Here is a 16,707-nt window from a genome sequence, read left to right on the forward strand (position 1 = left end):
GGAAATTTGTCCTTCCATCCTCCTGGAGCAACCCCATCTCTGTTTATCTCCTGAGAATGAGGAGAGAGCAGGTGGTTAAAAGGTTTTAGAAGCTGAGTGTTAAAAAGTCCCCTAGAGATCATCGGATGTGGTTTAGACCCTCCCCTGATACAGACAGGAAAGCTGAGGCCAGAGGCTTGTGGAGGTCACCCAGCCTGCTGGTGACTGAGCTCAGTTTCCGCCCAACAGCCCTGGGGCGGGGCTGGGCTGGGCTGGGGTTGACACTCCACGAGGGCGGCATAGCCAAGGAGAAAGGATGATGGTTCCTTCTCCATGTGTATGCCCTGCCTCCTTCCCTGGGGGCTGGAAGGCTGCTGGAGGGGGATGTCAAGTCTCTGCCTCCCCCAGCCCTGAGCCCATGGTGGGGGTGGGATGGGGGAGTCCTCTCTCCTCCCCAGAGTTCTTGGCCCCACTCTGTGCCCCTGCTGCCCTGGTGCCAACCAAAACATTGAACTTGGCCCTTTGAGGTGCAGCTTTCAGTGACACATGCTGTGGCTGTCATAGACATAGAGGGCGGTAGAAATAAGGACAGACAGACCCTCTAAGGCTGGTGCCTTGGAAAGACTGGGCTTTAGACTTGGCAGCCCTGGCTGCAAATACTGTCTTCTCCACCGTTAGCTGTTTGGTCTTGGCTGAATCATGGAATCTCTTAGGACTGGATTTATTGATCCAGCTATCTATCGATCAATCGATATAGATATTTAAATTAATATATGTTCAATTATTGGACTTCCCCTGTGGTTCAGCGGTGAAGAATCTCTCTGCAATGCAGGAGGCACAGGAGACGCAGATTCAGTCCCTGGGTTGGGAAGATCACCTGCAGAAGGCCAGGGCAACCCACACCAGTATTCTTCCTGGTGGGCTACAATCTACAGGGTTGCTAAGAGTCAGACAAGATGAAGCAACTTAGCATATATACATATTTAATTATTAGATGTTTTTTTGGTGAGAGTTTTTAATTTCTTATTCATTTTTTTTAACTTCAGTTCAGTTCAGTCTGTCAGTCATGTCCGACTCTTTGCGACCCCATGAATCGCAGCACGCCAGGCCTCCGTGTCCATCACTAACTCCCGGAGTTCACTCAGATTCACGTTCATCGAGTCAGTGATGTCATCCAGCCATCTCATCCTCTGTCGTCCCCTTCTCCTCCTGCCCCCAATCCCTCCCAGCATCAAAGTCTTTTCCAATGAGTCAACTCTTCCCATGAGGTGGCCAAAGTACTAGAGTTTCAGCTTTAGCATCATTCCTTCCAAAGAAATCCCAGGGCTGATCTCCTTTAGAATGGACTGGTTGGATCTCCTTGTAGTCCAAGGGACTCTCAACAGTCTTCTCCAACACCACAGTTCAAAAGCATCAATTCTTCGGCGCTCAGCTTTCTTCACAGTCCAACCCTCACATCCATACATGACTACTGGAAAAACCATAGCCTTGACTAGACAGACCTTAGTTGGCAAAGTAATGTCTCTGCTTTTGAAGATACTATCTAGGTTGGCCATAACTTTCCTTCCAAGGAGTAAGCATCGTTTAATTTCATGGCTGCAGTCACCATCTGCAGTGATTTTGGAACCCCAAAACAATAAAGTCTGACACTGTTTCCGCTGTTTCCCCATCTATTTCCCATGAAGTGATGGGACCGAATGCCATGATCTTCGTTTTCTGAATGTTGAGCTTTAAGCCAACTTTTTCACTCTCCTCTTTCACTTTCATCAAGAGGCTTTTTAGTTCCTCTTCACTTTCTGCCATAAGGGTGGTGTCATCTGCATATCTGAGGTGATTGATATTTCTCCCGGCAATCTTGATTCCAGCTTGTGTTTCTTCCAGTCCAGCATTTCTCATGATGTCCTCTGCATATAATTTAAATAAGCAGGGTGACAATATACAGCCTTGATGTACTCCTTTTCCTATTTGGAACCAATCTGTTGTTCCATGTCCAGTTCTAACTGTTGCTTCCTGACGTGCATACAGATTTCTCAAGAGGCAGGTCAGGTGGTCTGGTATTCCCATCGCTTTCAGAATTTTCCACAGTTTATTGTGATCCACACAGTCAAAGGCTTTGGCATAGTCAATAAAGCAGAAATAGATGTTTTTCTGGAATTCTCTTGCTTTTTCCATGATCCAGCGGATGTTGGCAATTTGATCTCTGGTTCCTCTGCCTTTTCTAAAACCAGCTTGAACATCAGGAAGTTCACGGTTCACGTATTGCTGAAGTCTGGCTTGGAGAATTTTGAGCATTACTTTACTAGCATGTGAGATGAGTGCAATTGTGTGGTAGTTTGAGCATTCTTTGGCATTGCCTTTCTTTGGGATTGGAATGAAAACTGACCTTTTCGAGTCCTGTGGCCACTGCTGAGTTTTCCAAATTTGCTGGCATATTGAGTGCAGCACTTCCACAGCATCATCTTTCAGGACTTGAAATAGCTCAACTGAAATTCCATCACCTCCATTCATATCTATTAGGATTTTCTATGCATGAATACTGGAGTGGATTGCCATTTCCTTCTCCAAAGGATCTCACTGACCCAGGGATTTAACCCAGGTCTCCCACACTGCAGCCAGACTCTTTACCATCTGAGCCACCAGGGAATCCCTGGTGAGAGTTTTTAAAAATTGATTAGAAAATGCAGAGTTCCTACATACTCTCCCCTACCCCACAATTTTCCCTGTATTAATATCTTAGGGGGGGTTCATTTGCTATAACTGATGAGCCAGTGTTGATACCATAATATTAACTGAAGTCCACAGTCTACATTAGGGTTCACTCTTTGTGTTATATATTCTATGTGGTTTGACAATTGTGTAATGACATGTATCCATCATTATAGTATCATACGAAATAGTTTCACTGCTCTAAAAATCTACCTGCACACTCCACTTCCAACCCCTGGCAACCACTAACCCATTCACCACTTCCGTGGTTTTACCTCTTCTTGAATGTCACGTGGTTGAAATCATACAGTGTGTAGCCTTCTCTCATTGACTTTTGTCACTGAGCAACATGCTTTTAAGGTCCCTTCATGTATTTTTATGGCTTGATAGCTCATTTCTTTTTGTGAAAAGTGAAAGTGCTCAGTCATGTCTGACTCTTTTGGACCCTATGGACTATAGCCTGCCAGGCTCCTCTGTCCATGGAATTCTCCAGGCAAGAATATTGGAGATCTTCCCAACCCAGGGATCAAACCTGGGTCTCCCGCATTTATTTTTACTGCTGGGGCTCCAAAATCACTGCAGATGGTGATTGCAGCCATGAAATTAAAAGACGCTTACTCCTTGGAAGAAAAGTTATGACCAACCTAGATAGTATATTCAAAAGCAGAGACATTACTTTGCCAACAAAGGTCCATCTAGTCAAGGCTATGGTTTTTCCAGTAGTCAGGTATGGATGTGAGAGTTGGACTGTGAAGAAAGCTGAGCGCTGAAGAATTGATGCTTTTGAACTGTGGTGTTGGAGAAGACTGTTGAGAGTCCCTTGGACTACAAGGAGATCCAACCAGTCCATCCTAAAGGAGATCAGCCCTGGGATTTCTTTGGAAGGAATGATGCTAAAGCTGAAACTCCAGTACTTTGGCCACCTCATGGGAAGAGCTGACTCATTGGAAAAGACCCTGATGCTGGGAGGGATTGGGGGCAGGAGGAGAAGGGGGTGACAGAGGATGAGATGACTGGATGGCATCACCGACTCGATGGGCATGAATTTGAGTGAACTCCGGGAGTTGGTGATGGACAGGGAGGCCTGGCGTGCTGCAATTCATAGGGTCGCAAAGAGTCGGACACGACTGAGTGACTGAACTGAACTGAACTGAATGTTTCATTATTGGGAGGAACCCTATTCCTCCATTCACCTGGAACCCATATTTCTAACCTGTAAAAGAAGACTGTCAAGCTCTACTTTGGACAATCGTCATCAGAAGATGACACGGGTACAGTGCTCAGCATGGTGCCCTGCAAGCCACCTGCTCTACTTTCCATCACTGGCTTCTTTCACTTTAGCATGATGTTGTCAGGATTCATTCACCCTGTATTAATGGCATGTATCAGTGTCTTATTCCTTTTTATTGTAACCTTGGGTCCTTTTCGTGCTGTTCTATCTAGTGCCCATTCCTCAGATAGGTAAAGTAAGTCTCCAAAGTCACACAGCAACTCAGTAGAAGGAGACCAGGCTGATAGCCAGGCACTGACACTGGGCTTGAGACTCTTTCCACTGTCAGGAGAGCGCGCAGACCTGGGACCAGAGGCAGCAGGGTCTGGGGGCAGTGAGGGCCTGGCAGCCAGCCAGTCGGGGGGAAGGATGAAGAGCCAAGGAGTGGGTGAGGTGCATTCCCAGGGTATAAGGGTGGGCGAGGCCCCTGGAGGTATGCCTACCCCCAACATCCTTCACCCACTCCATAGCAGACACTCACTCCATCTCCCTCCTGACTCCCTTCCCTGTGCAAACGGGATGCTGTGGAAGTTCAGGTTAAGAGGTGAGGCTTTCTCTTGTCCCAGAGCTGGCAGGGCTCCAAGCTCGAGATTTCTTTGGAACTTGGCTGATAGCAGCAGCCCTGGGAGGTGACTTGGAGAACCAAAAATGGGAAGTGATGCCGTTAGTCTTGGCAGGAGCAGGACAGGTGTGGAGAATCTGGTCTCTGGGGACTTGTCCCAACCATTCAGGGTCTGGGCAGCATGTCTCTGTTAGCAGAACTTTCGGGCCTTTTCAGAAGTACAGTCCAGGAAGCCCCCAGGACTACCTTGTGCTAGCCACTGGGGAAATGGGAGTAACTCAGGTTGTTCCCTGGGGGAGGCAGGTGTGTCATCTGTGCTCCCACAGGCAGCCCAGGAGGGAGGAGGGACTCCTGGAGCCCTCTCACCCAACCTGGGTCTCAGGGAAGGCTCCCCAGAGGAGGTAACATCTGAGCGGAGACTCGAAGCGTCAGGAGGCATTAGCCAGATAAAGGGACAGCAAGTTCTGGAGCGGTGAGGCTGGAGGAGCCAGATCCTGGTCATTTGTCTTTTAGGAAGCTCTCTGGCTGCAGGTGAGAGCTTAGATTGGCCAGGCCAGGCCTACCGCAGGGATTCCCCACCCAGGGGAGAAATGAGACCTGGGCAGCGGCCAAAGGGCTGGTGAGAAAAAGGCCTTGAGGGATGTTACAGACACGTTAGGGGTAGTGAGGTGGTCACTATGCCAGTGTGGGTCTGGGTGGCCCCCCTGGAAAGAGCAAGGAGCCACTGGCGATCTTGATGGCCCCAGGAAAATGTGTAAAGGAAAAAGAAGTTTACCTCTCAGAGATACCCTGCAGTTATGAATAGAATGAAAATTCACGGCAGGTGGGGGGTGAGAGGGGAGCAGTTCCAAGAGCCCCAGTCAGCCAAGTCCTGGGCTGAGACCTGGGTGCAGGCAGTTCTATTTCCCTCTTTTCCAGACTTGAAATGGAAATTCCATTCCTGGGTGGGTTGTAATGCTCAGTTGTGGGGGGTGGGGGAGCAGAGGACACATGGGAATCGTCCCGGGGTTGGGGGGTCCTGGGAAAGGAATGTGAGGGCAGGGCTCCTGCGTGCAGAGTGCCCACCTGCTGTAGCCCTGTCATTGCAGCCGTGCACCCCGCTGCCACCGGCCCTCCCTCCACCGCAGGCATCTGACCTTTTTTCGGAAGTCAAGACAAAAGCTTCAACCAAGGCTCAGGGAAGAGCCCTGAGTGGCTCTGGCTACAGGGCAAGTCATTGGCCAAGGCAGGGTGAATCCAGTCCTCTTTCTACATATACCAGCTGCCTCCCCCATTCCTGGGGAAAGTGTGATGGCCAACCTGACAGTAGAGGTCCTCATTTGGGGATGCACAGGGTAAGATGTGGTTCCCTGACTATGGATTTTGCTCTTTTACCTCCTCTGGAAGGCTGTGGAAGTGGGAGTCTGTATATGAGTACACACTCCTATTTTTTTTTTTTAATTTTTTTTTTGGTTGCACTGCGTGGCTTGTGGGATCTCAGTTCCTCCATCAGGGACTGGACCCAGGCCCTTGTCAGTGAAAGCATCAAGTCCTAACCGGTGGACCACCAGGGAATTCCTACCCTGACACAGTCCTTCTGGAGAGGAATAAAGGAAAAATGAGAGGGTCTCCTACCTGCTGACGGCCTCCCCCCCGACCCCCGCCGGCCTCCCAAACCCCATGGGAGCTAAGCTGACTGCAACAGAATCCCCATCCAATACTGTCGCCTTGAGCCCTGGACTCGGCTCAGCTCAGAGAGCCCCCAGCATCTGTTCTGTGTCCACATGCCTCCCCAAGGAGACATGGGCACAGGCTGCACCAGACAATTCCCAGCACTTAGGCGGCTGCAGGTCAGTCAAGATTCCCAGCAAGCTCCTAATTCATCCCTGCACTTGCAGTGGAGGCTATAATCCCTGTGCTAAGGTTAGCACTTGGGGAGTAGGGGTGGTGTGGTGTTGGGCAGAGGCCCTGAGTAAGGCCCAGAGGTGGAAGTCAGTGGTGGGCCTGAAACCCAGTGCCCCTGGGGAAGGGAGGGAGCTTCAGAGGGAGAGAGGGGGCTCATCCTGCAGGCCTCTACTCAGCGGCGTCTCTGGGAAGCATGCCCTGACCCTCCTGTCCCTATTAAGTGCCCACGGCACCCTTTCCTCTCTCCACCACACGCTGCACTTATGATCCCGCGTCATAAGCCACTGTGCCCTGTGGTGGCAGGGTCAGCAGGCTTTCCCTGTAAAGGGCCAGACAGTAAGTACTATAGGCTTTGTGGGCCCTGTGGTCTCTGTCATAACTCTGTAGTTATAGTCAAAGCAGCCGTCGACAATGCATAAATGAAGGAGGAGTGCTGTCTCCAATAAAACATGTTATGTATGGACTCTGAAATTTGACTCTTGTATGATTTTCTCAGATCAAAATATATTTTTGTTTTGGCTTTTTTCCTCCCAACTATTAAAAAATGTGAAAACCACTCTTAACTTGTGGGCTGTGTAAAAATGTGTGGCTGGTTGGATTTGGTCATAAGTTGGAGAAGGAAATGGCAGCCCACTCCAGTATTCTTGCCTGGAGAATTCCATGGACAGAGAAGGCTGGTGGGCTATACAGTCCATGGAATCACAAAGAGCTGGACACGACTAAGTGACTCACACTTTCACTTATAGTTTTCTAGCCCTCGAGTTAAAGCCAGACTGCCAGACTCTGCTGTGTGACCTTTGGCAAATGGCTAGACCTTTCTGTGCTTGAGAATTCTCACCTGTAAAATGGGGATGAGAATGACCGTACTTTGAGAATGTAAAATTGTACAGCAGCTTTGGAAAACAGCTGTTGGCAGTTCTTCAAAAAGTTAGACATCGAGTTATCGTATGACCTAGCTACCCCATCCCAAAGTAGGTACTCAAAAGAAATAAAAATACACACAAAAATGTGTTCATAGCAGAGTTTTCATGACAACCGAAAAGTAACAACCCAAATGTGTATCAGCTGATGAATGGATATAGCGGAACAACTAAATAGTTCCCAGTCATAAGAAATGCAGTACTGATTCATGCTATAACGTGGATGAACCTTGAAAACATTAAGTGAAAAAAGCAAAACCTACAAGGCCATATATCATATGATTCAGTTTATGTGAAATGTCCAGAATGGGCAGCTCCATGGAGACAGAAAGTAGGTCAGGTCGCCAGGGCGTGGGAGTAGGGGAGTGGCAGCTAATGGGTTAGGGGATTTCTGTTGGTTGGTTAGGTCCTGGGTGGGTGGCAGGGGGCTGCGAAGGATGGGCCTCTGACTCCAGGTGAGCCAAGGACCCACCAGGGCTCTGAGCGGAGGCTGACCCTCCCTGACCCGGGCTACAGAGACACTTGCTGTGTGCAGACTGAGTCCCCGGCCCTGCCCAGCCTCACAGACCTGTGTTTCCTCCCACAGGACCAGCTGGGGGCCTCCATGGGCGCCTGAAGGCAGGGCGCCAGGGCCGCGGGCACGAGCATGGTGAGACACCAGCCCCTGCAGTACTATGAGCCGCAGCTGTGCCTCTCCTGCCTCACGGGCATCTACGGCTGCCGCTGGAAGCGCTACCAGCGTTCTCATGATGACACCACTCCGGTGAGCTGTGCTGGGGCAGGCCCCAAAGGACAAGGACGGGGCGGGGGGGGCGGGCCTCAGCTCTGTCACTCCGCTGCTGTCGCCTTCTGGTTTTAGTTTCTTCTTCTGTACAGTGGGCCTGTGGAAGTTCCCAAATCTACCTGAGTAGGTGGGCAAGGCAGTAGGCCACCCTGTCATGGGTGTAGCCAGTTGTTGGCGCCCCCCTGACAGTGGGGGGGCTGGGTTGCTCGTGGAGCCCTGGGCAGGGTGGGCTGCTCCAAGAGGGAGGTGTCCCCCCTAGGTGAGCAGAAGTTCTCAGCTTCCTGGCGGATCCCGATGGGCAGGCAAGCAGGCAGGTGGCCAGAGGGGAGGGTGGGGAGCTGGGCCAGGCCATCAGGAGCCTGGGAGCTGGCAGGGCCATGGGCTGGCACCAGGGCCCAGTCACCTGAGCCACACACGCCTGCCAGGGCTGGCAGCAGGTGCTCAGCCGGATACAGAAAGCCTTCTTCAGTGTCCGGCTCCCCAGGCCAGACCCCACACTGCACTTCCGTCCCTGGGGTGCTGTCAGCCAATGGATCTAGTTTCTTCTCTGAAGGAACCCAATTCCTTCAGGAGGGAATGGAGAGAGAGATACATGGTGTTTATCTAAGAGCTTTGCTGCCTGAAAAACAACTTTCTCCTCCCTCCTGCTTGTCTGAACAGAGGCCAGCCTCCAAAATCAGCCAGTCCGAAAACAGGCTGGAGTGACCAGGGGTGGAGGTCAGAGGTCAAGTATCGCTGGGCTACCTGCATGTTGAGGTTGGAAAAGCTTGTCCGCCTGTGTGCCTTCCTTCCCTGCCTGTGATGGTAGGGACGAGGGGACAGAGTGCTAGATTCACCCAGGAACCTGGGCTCATCACCCTCAAATGGTGAGAAGCAGGTACCACCTGGTGGGCACCTGGCCTGATTCACTGCCATGTCCCCACTCAAGCACACAGGAGACAGTACACCCAACTGAGGCAAGGGAGAGGACGGCCCTGCCCAGGGCAGCCTGGCCGTCTTCTCTGCTTTGCTCTGAGCTCTGTTCTTCTGGAGACAGTGGACAGAAGACAGCAGGGCCTCCACGTGTCAGGAAGGCAGGAGCTCACAGTTTGCTGGCACCTAGGTGTGTCTGTCTGTGTGCCGGGTGCTAAGCTGAGCTTGGACATGGAGCCACCCCTGTTGCTCCCAAGCCCATGAGCTAGATGTCATCACTACCACTTCCCACCTGGGGCAACAGCCAGGGACGTTGTGACCCGGCCAAGGTCGCAGAGCTGGTGAGGGGCAGAGCTCAGATCTGGTCCATATGGTGTGGGTCAAGCATTCTCAGTGGGGCCGGGGTGGAGTGGGAAGACAGCTGAGGCTGAGGAAGGGAGGAGAAGGATGGCTGGCCTCCTAAGAAGGAAGCACTTGGCCATCAGACACTGGAGGAAGCCGCTCTCCTGGGAGACCTCACACCTCTTGGTGGGCCCAGGGCCAGCCAGTCACAGACTGTGTGGAGTCAGGAAGTGATGGGTCTTGGCTGGGGCTAGCACAGGGCCCAGACTGGGGGAAGTGGTGGGTGAGGCCAGTTTTGAGCTGACTGGGGGCCCAAGCGGTGTAGGTTCCATAGATGCCAAGGCCTGGGTGCCAGGTATGGGGCAATGGCAGGAGGCTGCAGGCCAGGAGCCAGCTTGGCGGCGAGAGGGGAGAGGGTTTGCACCAGCTCCAGGTAGCAGGGCCTCTGCAAAAAGGGCTGAGCTCACCTCAGGCAACCCGAGCCTTCCCACCCACCCCACCCCTCCCCAGTCAGCTCCTGCTTCCCCACCCACTTCCTGGGTTCCCACCTCAGCCCACTCTCTTCTCTCAGCCCCTCCCCAGGACTGTGATGGGCTCCTGGCCTGATGCAGTGAAGGACCGGTGTCTCAGACTCGGGCTGGTGCAGAGAAGCTGTAACCTAAGTTTTGTTGAACAGCTGGAGGCCCAGAGTGAGCCCTGGGAGTGCAGGCTGGGGGTTGAATGAGAACCCCTGGGGTCTAGGGGGTGGAGGAGAGGCCTCGGCCAGCAGAAGGGGGTCCAGCTTCAGGCCTCATCCCCACCTTCCCCTCCTCGTTTGGGCACCCCTTACCACCACCACCACCCCTGTTTCCCCCTCAGGACCTCTTGGGGGAGCCTCTTGTGTCTCCAAGTCAGGGAAACCTAGGGTCAGGTTCCTTGGTGGAGCTGGACCTCTCGGGCCTCATCTGTGAGATGAGGTGACAGACAGGTGGTGAGTCATGGAAGCCCTCGTCCTCAGGCTGGGAATGAAGTGTGAGAGAAACAGTTAATGTTTGTCGAGCAAGTGTTGTGTGCAGGGAGCGGATGACTTCTTACAGGCATGGCCCTGTTGATTGTGGGGCATGGCAAACACCCCGTGGGGCATGTTTAATTGTTGTGCCCTGATTATGGATGGAGAAATCAAGGCTTGAAGCCCTGTCCTACCTGGAGTCCATGATAGATTTGCAGCAAGAGTCTCAAGAGTTGGAGGCTGCCAGGAAGACAGGCATGTTTTGAGTCTGGGTGTGTTTAAAGGAGAGCTTTCAAGGATGTTATAGCCAAACGCTTTGGGAAACAAACTCACTCACAAGGACGACGTGGAGTGCAGTTTATTACACCAGCACATCCAAGGCAGAGTTTCCTCTTTAGCCAGGGACCCCAACCGACTTTTGTTGAAAACCTTATATGCCTTTAAGTGTACTGCTCAAGCCCACATCCCCAAATTCCTTAAACCTAGCTTGGAAAGTGTTAAAGGGAGATACAATCAGGTTACAGCCATGATTCATAATCAGAAGGGTCAGCTGATTATACATTGTAGCCTACACCAATGGGTATCATAAAGATTACAAAGGTGATTGACTACATAGGGGAGTATTACATTCTTTTTGGCGACGGGAAATCTTGGTATGGAATCTGGTGTTTATCAGTCCGGGAGACCAGTTAGGTATGTTATCCCCATGGCTCCCAGGCACATGGTCCAAAGCTCACTGAAAGTGCAAGATGGAGTTTCCTTCTTTCTCAAGATGGAGTCAGCTTGGCCTGTTCCTTCCCTCCCTCAAGGAGAAAAAGGGGAATGGAGAGGACTTGGGAGGCTGCCTGATAGAAAGAGCACAGGACCAGGAGCATCTGGGACAAGCTGACGAGTGGCTGGAACGCCAGACTAGGCACCTTCCGTGCTTCCCTGGTTAAGAGCTGACCCTGCAGTCTTGGGGTAGATCCTGGCGATGCAAGAGGGGGGCTGGGAGCCTGGGAAGGCTGCCCCTCCTCTCCATCCAGGCTGTTCTTCCTCCCTGCCCCTCTTCCACATTCCCACCTCCTCCAACCCTCCCCCCAGGACACACACTTGACAAATAAGGAAACAGGAAACTGAGGACCAGAGAGGTGAAATGACATCTTCTCCCTCCTGCCAACACCGAGGGAGTGGAGGAGCCTGGCAGCAGGAGGCCAGCTCACTCGACAGCTAGGAAGGGGAAGCAGAAGCTTTTTATAACTGGGGTAATTAATTGGTTGTTGTCTGTGACTCATTACTCTAATATTGCCAATTAAGGACGGGATAGGACAGAAGACGGTTCTCAGGCCATCCCCACAGGGCCCCCTGAAGACTCGGCGTCCGCGGGAGGCAGCACAGTGTCAAGACCAGATTCACTGTCACAAGAGGGATATAGGTCAGAGGCCTGGAGGAACTTCCGTCTGAGACATTGAAGGAGACAGACAGTGACAGTCTCGCACTTCTACATTTGCCTTTTCAAGGGTGCGCCAAGCTTCTCTGCCGTCCTCCGTTGTATGGATGGGGCTCCAGGAAGAGGAAGTGATTTATTCAAGCCCAGGAGTTGAAGGCACGGCTTGCACTGCCCCTGCTTGCTGCCCCAGCCCTGTGCCTTCTCCCCTGTTCACTCCAGTCTTGTCTGGGATGCATTGGTCAATCAATGAACCTGTCCTGACACCTGCCCAGTATATCAAACCTGGTGCCTCCCCTCCCCCGAAGGGCTCCCGGGTGGGTGGGGAGCAGACCAGACCTGAGGTCCAGACCACCCAGGGTGATCACTGTCAAGGCCCAGGGACATCCTGGGCAGGAAAGCTTGTCTGAGCTGGTGTCAGAGAGAATCAGCTGTCATGTCATGCCAGCATGGGGAAGGCAGGGCAGCTGCGTGTTACTGCAGCTGTCTTGTGTTTGAGAACTGAAAGCAATTTGGCCTAGTGCAGCTCTTGATGTGAGGAGGAGAGGCGGGTGGCCAAGGGGACCTGAGCCTGCGCTCCATCCTGGGAGGTGGGGGCCCAGTCGGACTCAGACTGTGCAAGAACCACTCTGGTTCCATCATGGAGAAAGTGCTGAGGGACCTTGAGTGGAGGTGGGGAGGGCAGGGAGCCAGAGAGAAGGCCGAGGCTTCAACTAGGGGGAGGTGTCCACAAAGCAGCAGCTAAGGGAGGGATTCTAGAGACACCTAGACAGTGTCACCAGCTGACTGGCTGCAAAAGAGTTTTGATGATGCCTCCCGTCATCCCATGATTTCTACCTGGCTGGATGAGGCCGTTCCTGGGGTCAGGAGTCCATGCTATGCCCAGGGGTGCATGAGAGGGGCCGCGGTCTCAGTAGAGTCCAGGAATAGTATAGTGGAGGAAGAACACAGACAAAATAAATCCCCTTCCCCAGGCCTGCCACTGCCTGCCTCTTCTGATGGGAGCCCCTCCCACCATGGCAGAAGACAGCCTCTGGGGGGGAATCCATCGGCCCCTCTCACCTGCACACCCAGGGTAGCCTACCTCACCCCCTCCAGCTCTGCCCTCTGCTCCACTGACCCCCTTGCCTGGAATGCCTTCTCTCTGGTCTCTGCCCCTCAAAGCTCATCGCAAATGTCTCTTCCTCTAAGAAGTCTCCACTTCAAACAAAGGGGTCAGGTCTCGTCCCCCTCTCCTTCCCCTGGACTCCCGCAGCAGCACCCGGAGCCCTGGGCCGCCCAGGTGGGTGGTGACTGTTTCTCAGAGGAGGGCCTTGGGCACGGAGAGGGAGGATGACTGAGCAGGTGAGTTGAAGAGCAAGTGAGGAAAGCAGTTAGGGTGGGCAAGCTAGATCCCCGATGAGTCCCGAGTGAGCACCCCAAGGAGCACTGGGTGGTCTGGAGAGTGTGGGTACACACTGTGTTCCAGTGCCCCTGGCTGTGGCTGGCAGGGAGCAGTGCTAACCCAGCCAAGGGACCTCCCAGCCCACGCTTGGGGCTGGGGTCAGGCTCTGCCAGTAGGTAGGAGGAGCGGGTGAGTCTCCCAGCTCCATGCCTTCCTGTCCTATTACACCCTGTGGGCCTCTGACAGGCATACAGGGCAAGGAAGAATGGCTCTCACTCAGGAATCAAGGTGGGCTCCCTGGAGGAAGCAGCCTTGGGAATGGGTTCAGGGGTGTGATTAGAGTCAGCCAGATGCACCTGGCTAAGGGGCTGTAGCCTGAACTCTACCCTGCGTTCTCCAGCGACAGAGTGAGTGACCTGAGGCAAAGGCAGACCCCTTCTGGGCCTCAGCTTGCTTGTGAATTAGGTGGAGGTACAAACCCATGCCCCACAGGTCCAGTTAGATAACAGATGCCTGCACAGGACAGACCACTGTTCCAATAGGGGAAAACGTGTCCTCCCTACCAACTTTTAAAGGATGGCTGTTCCCTACTCCAGTGCTTTGGGGGAAAGGGACTCAGCAGGTCAGAAAGGAGCCCTCTGAGCTTCAGCTCTCCCAGGTCTAAACTGGAGCTGATAAGACCCATTTAATCCTGTGAACCCTCCAGGGTTGCCATGAGGATAAGAAAATGGGCGATGATATTATTGCATCCATGAGAGAGAGAGAGGAGAGGCTGGCCGAGGCTGTTGCAGTGCGGGGAGCTGAGGATATATCGCTGTAATTAAAGCCACGTAGGAGCCACCCCACCCCCCACCTCACACACCACCCCCCCCTCCCTAAACCACACTGAAGGGGTGCCTGGCGTAGTCATGCCGCACTCCAGGGCAGACAATTAAGCTCTTGTTCATGACCTCCATGACCACCTTGAGTGCCTAGGGAGCATGGATGGGGTGGGAGGTGATGGGCATCCGCAAGAGGCTGTGGCCTCGGCAGCGCCCTCTGCCGGGCCTAGGGATAATCCCTCCGAAGGGCCCCCCAGCTCTTGCTCTCCTGTCTCCACACTGACGGATGCAACCCCCAGAATGGTCTGGAGGGAGCGGGTGCTCCAGGCTGAGCCGGGTTTCATTCTCCTGCCTAATGAGCCATTCTGAGTGCTCCCCAGCAGAAGTGAGGGCAGAGGCCTAATTGCCCAGCTCTCTGTAGCCAGAAAGATAAATCCAGCCTCTTACACTGTCAGGAGCTGGCTGGGGGTGGGGATTTTAATCCCTTTCCCTTCTTCGCCCTAATGCTGCCATCCAGCTCAACCCTTCCCAGGCTGCCCCCTCCCCCAAATCTCCTGGGTCAGAGCCAGAGTAATCCTGCTAGGGCTGCCCAGCTCTCTCTTCTGGGAGCTCCCCACACCCTTCCCAGCTGACATTCACCCATCTCCCCATTAGGAACTCGATGAGGATGAAATGGGCTGATGATGGGAGGAGCTCGTGTGCCCCAGGTGTAGCCTGCAGGTGGACAGACTCGGCGGAGAGGCACCCCTCAGTCGCTGTCCAGCCTCTGCACAGGGCTGCGTAGTGCTAAATTCACAGCTGGACTCTGTCTGGAAGCCGAGGCAGGACTACAGGAGGGGCCTCCGGAGCAGAGCTCAGCCACGCGGAAGGAGCCGTGCCAGGCGGAACCAGAACACGGGAACACAGACTAGAAAACCTAGAAACAGCCCACACACATCTGAGTGTGTGCTGTGTGGTAGGCGATCGTGGAAATTATTGCAGAGATGACAAACCGAACGGGGACAGCTGAAGTATCCATTTGGTGAAAGTAAAATTAGATCCCTGCCTCTTACCTCAAATCAAAAGAAATTCCAGATGGATTAAAGCATGTTTTTTCTTTTTTTAAGCTTTTTTTTTTTCTATTTAGGAAGAACATATTGAGAAAATTCAAACAACTCAGGAAAATAGAAAGTAAAAGAGATTCTCATCTTCATGCTTTAGAGGAAAGGCTTTCAAACCTCTCTCCATACACGTATACACACATACGGAGCTATAGATGGATAGGTGAACTACAGATTTAAGTGTCAACAATGAGAAATTATCAGTGTAAAATATGAGCTAAATATATAATCACGAGCCACCTTCCTTAAACACAATACCAAAGGCAAAAGCCTATAAAGGAAAAGAGGGATAGATTTGACTGTATAAAAATTTAATTTTTTATATAAAAAGCATGAAAACCAAAATTAAAGTCAACTGATAAAATAAGAAAAAATAGATAATCTATACGAAAGTTAGTACTCTTACATAGAGGAAACTTTTTGAAATTTCATTTTGATATTTAGTGATTTTTTTCAATATTTATTTATTTGGCTGCACCAATATTTGTTTATTTATTTAGTTGCAGCACATGGTATCTTTAGTTGCAGCATGTGACCTCTTAGCTGTGGCATCTGGGATCTAGTTACCCAACCTGGGATCTAACCTGGGCACCCTGCAATAGGAACTCGGAGTCTTAGCCACAGGACCATCAGGGAAGTCCTGACAAAGCTTTTATAAACCTGCCAGAAGCCAGTTATGCCAAACAAAAGCCACCAGGTTCTGTGCCTTTGCACCTTCCACACCCTCCCTTACCTTGTCATTCCAAAAAGCCTGTTCCTTTCAGCTTTCCAGGAAGCCCTCCAGACCATCCCTGCCCCCATAACTGGCAGTGTGCTCTGTAGCAGCCCATGCTTGCCCCATTCACCATCCTGGTTTCTAGGACCCGAGTTGCCTCCTGGCTGGTCAGTCTTCTGTGCAGGTTGCTCAGTGTGGAGTCCAGGCTTTATCTCCCAGTGTCCAGGGCTCAATATGTGTGTAGAATGACTGGAAGAGAGTAGTGGCTCAGATGTGAGGGGGATGCTGGAATTTAGTTTGGTGTGCGGTGTAAGGTAGGAGTCAAATTGTATGTATATATACACATACACACACACACAAAAGGATGTCCAGATGTCCCAATATCATCTGTTGAATTCTCCGACCTTTCTGTGTACTGATTTACTTGGCATTCATCCTGTGTCCATCCTTCCAGGCCATTCCCTGTCTTTGGGTCTCAGTTTTCTCCTGTTCTTAATTGGACCTTTAGCGGATGAGGCAGGATGATCTCTGAAATCTTCTCTAATGCTGAAATCCCAAGGCTCCTCCTCTGGCACTGCCTATGACTTTCCTCCTTGGTCAGACAAGGATAATTACAGGTCCTGCTTCTTGTTGCTTTGGGATAGTTGAAGAAGCTGGCAGCACCCAGACCTGGGTGTGAACTCTGGCTCACGTTTGCCCCTTGTGACCTTGGGCCGCCCACTTCCCCTCCCCTCCCTTTCCTCTGACTGTTCCTGCTGCTTTGCAGAGCTATGGAGAGGATGAGATGTGATGGAGCAGGTAGAGGGCTGCTAGGAGTGCCCCACCCCCAGCTTTATGAAGTGCTCTTGCAAGGCTGTCTTCCGGGGCGGCCACATGGTTCCTTGAGCCCAGATGGGGCAGCTGCTGTGCCAGAT

General features: G+C 52.2%; 1 protein-coding gene across 2 annotated transcripts in view; it reads left to right on the plus strand.

Annotated features, from left to right (window-relative positions):
• The window catches only part of GDPD5 (glycerophosphodiester phosphodiesterase domain containing 5), an 88,522-nt gene that overhangs the window by 39,583 nt on the left and 32,232 nt on the right, over nucleotides 1–16,707 (plus strand). For both annotated transcript variants that reach the window (XM_013969769.2, XM_005689989.3), the window contains exon 3: nucleotides 7,908–8,084. In XM_013969769.2, coding sequence (XP_013825223.1) covers nucleotides 7,968–8,084 — 117 coding nt within the window. In that variant the 5' untranslated portion in view covers nucleotides 7,908–7,967. The remainder of the gene's footprint in view (nucleotides 1–7,907; nucleotides 8,085–16,707) is intronic.

The sequence above is a fragment of the Capra hircus genome, chromosome 15, assembly GCF_001704415.2.
Source record: "Capra hircus breed San Clemente chromosome 15, ASM170441v1, whole genome shotgun sequence".
Classification (NCBI taxonomy): domain Eukaryota; kingdom Metazoa; phylum Chordata; class Mammalia; order Artiodactyla; family Bovidae; genus Capra; species Capra hircus.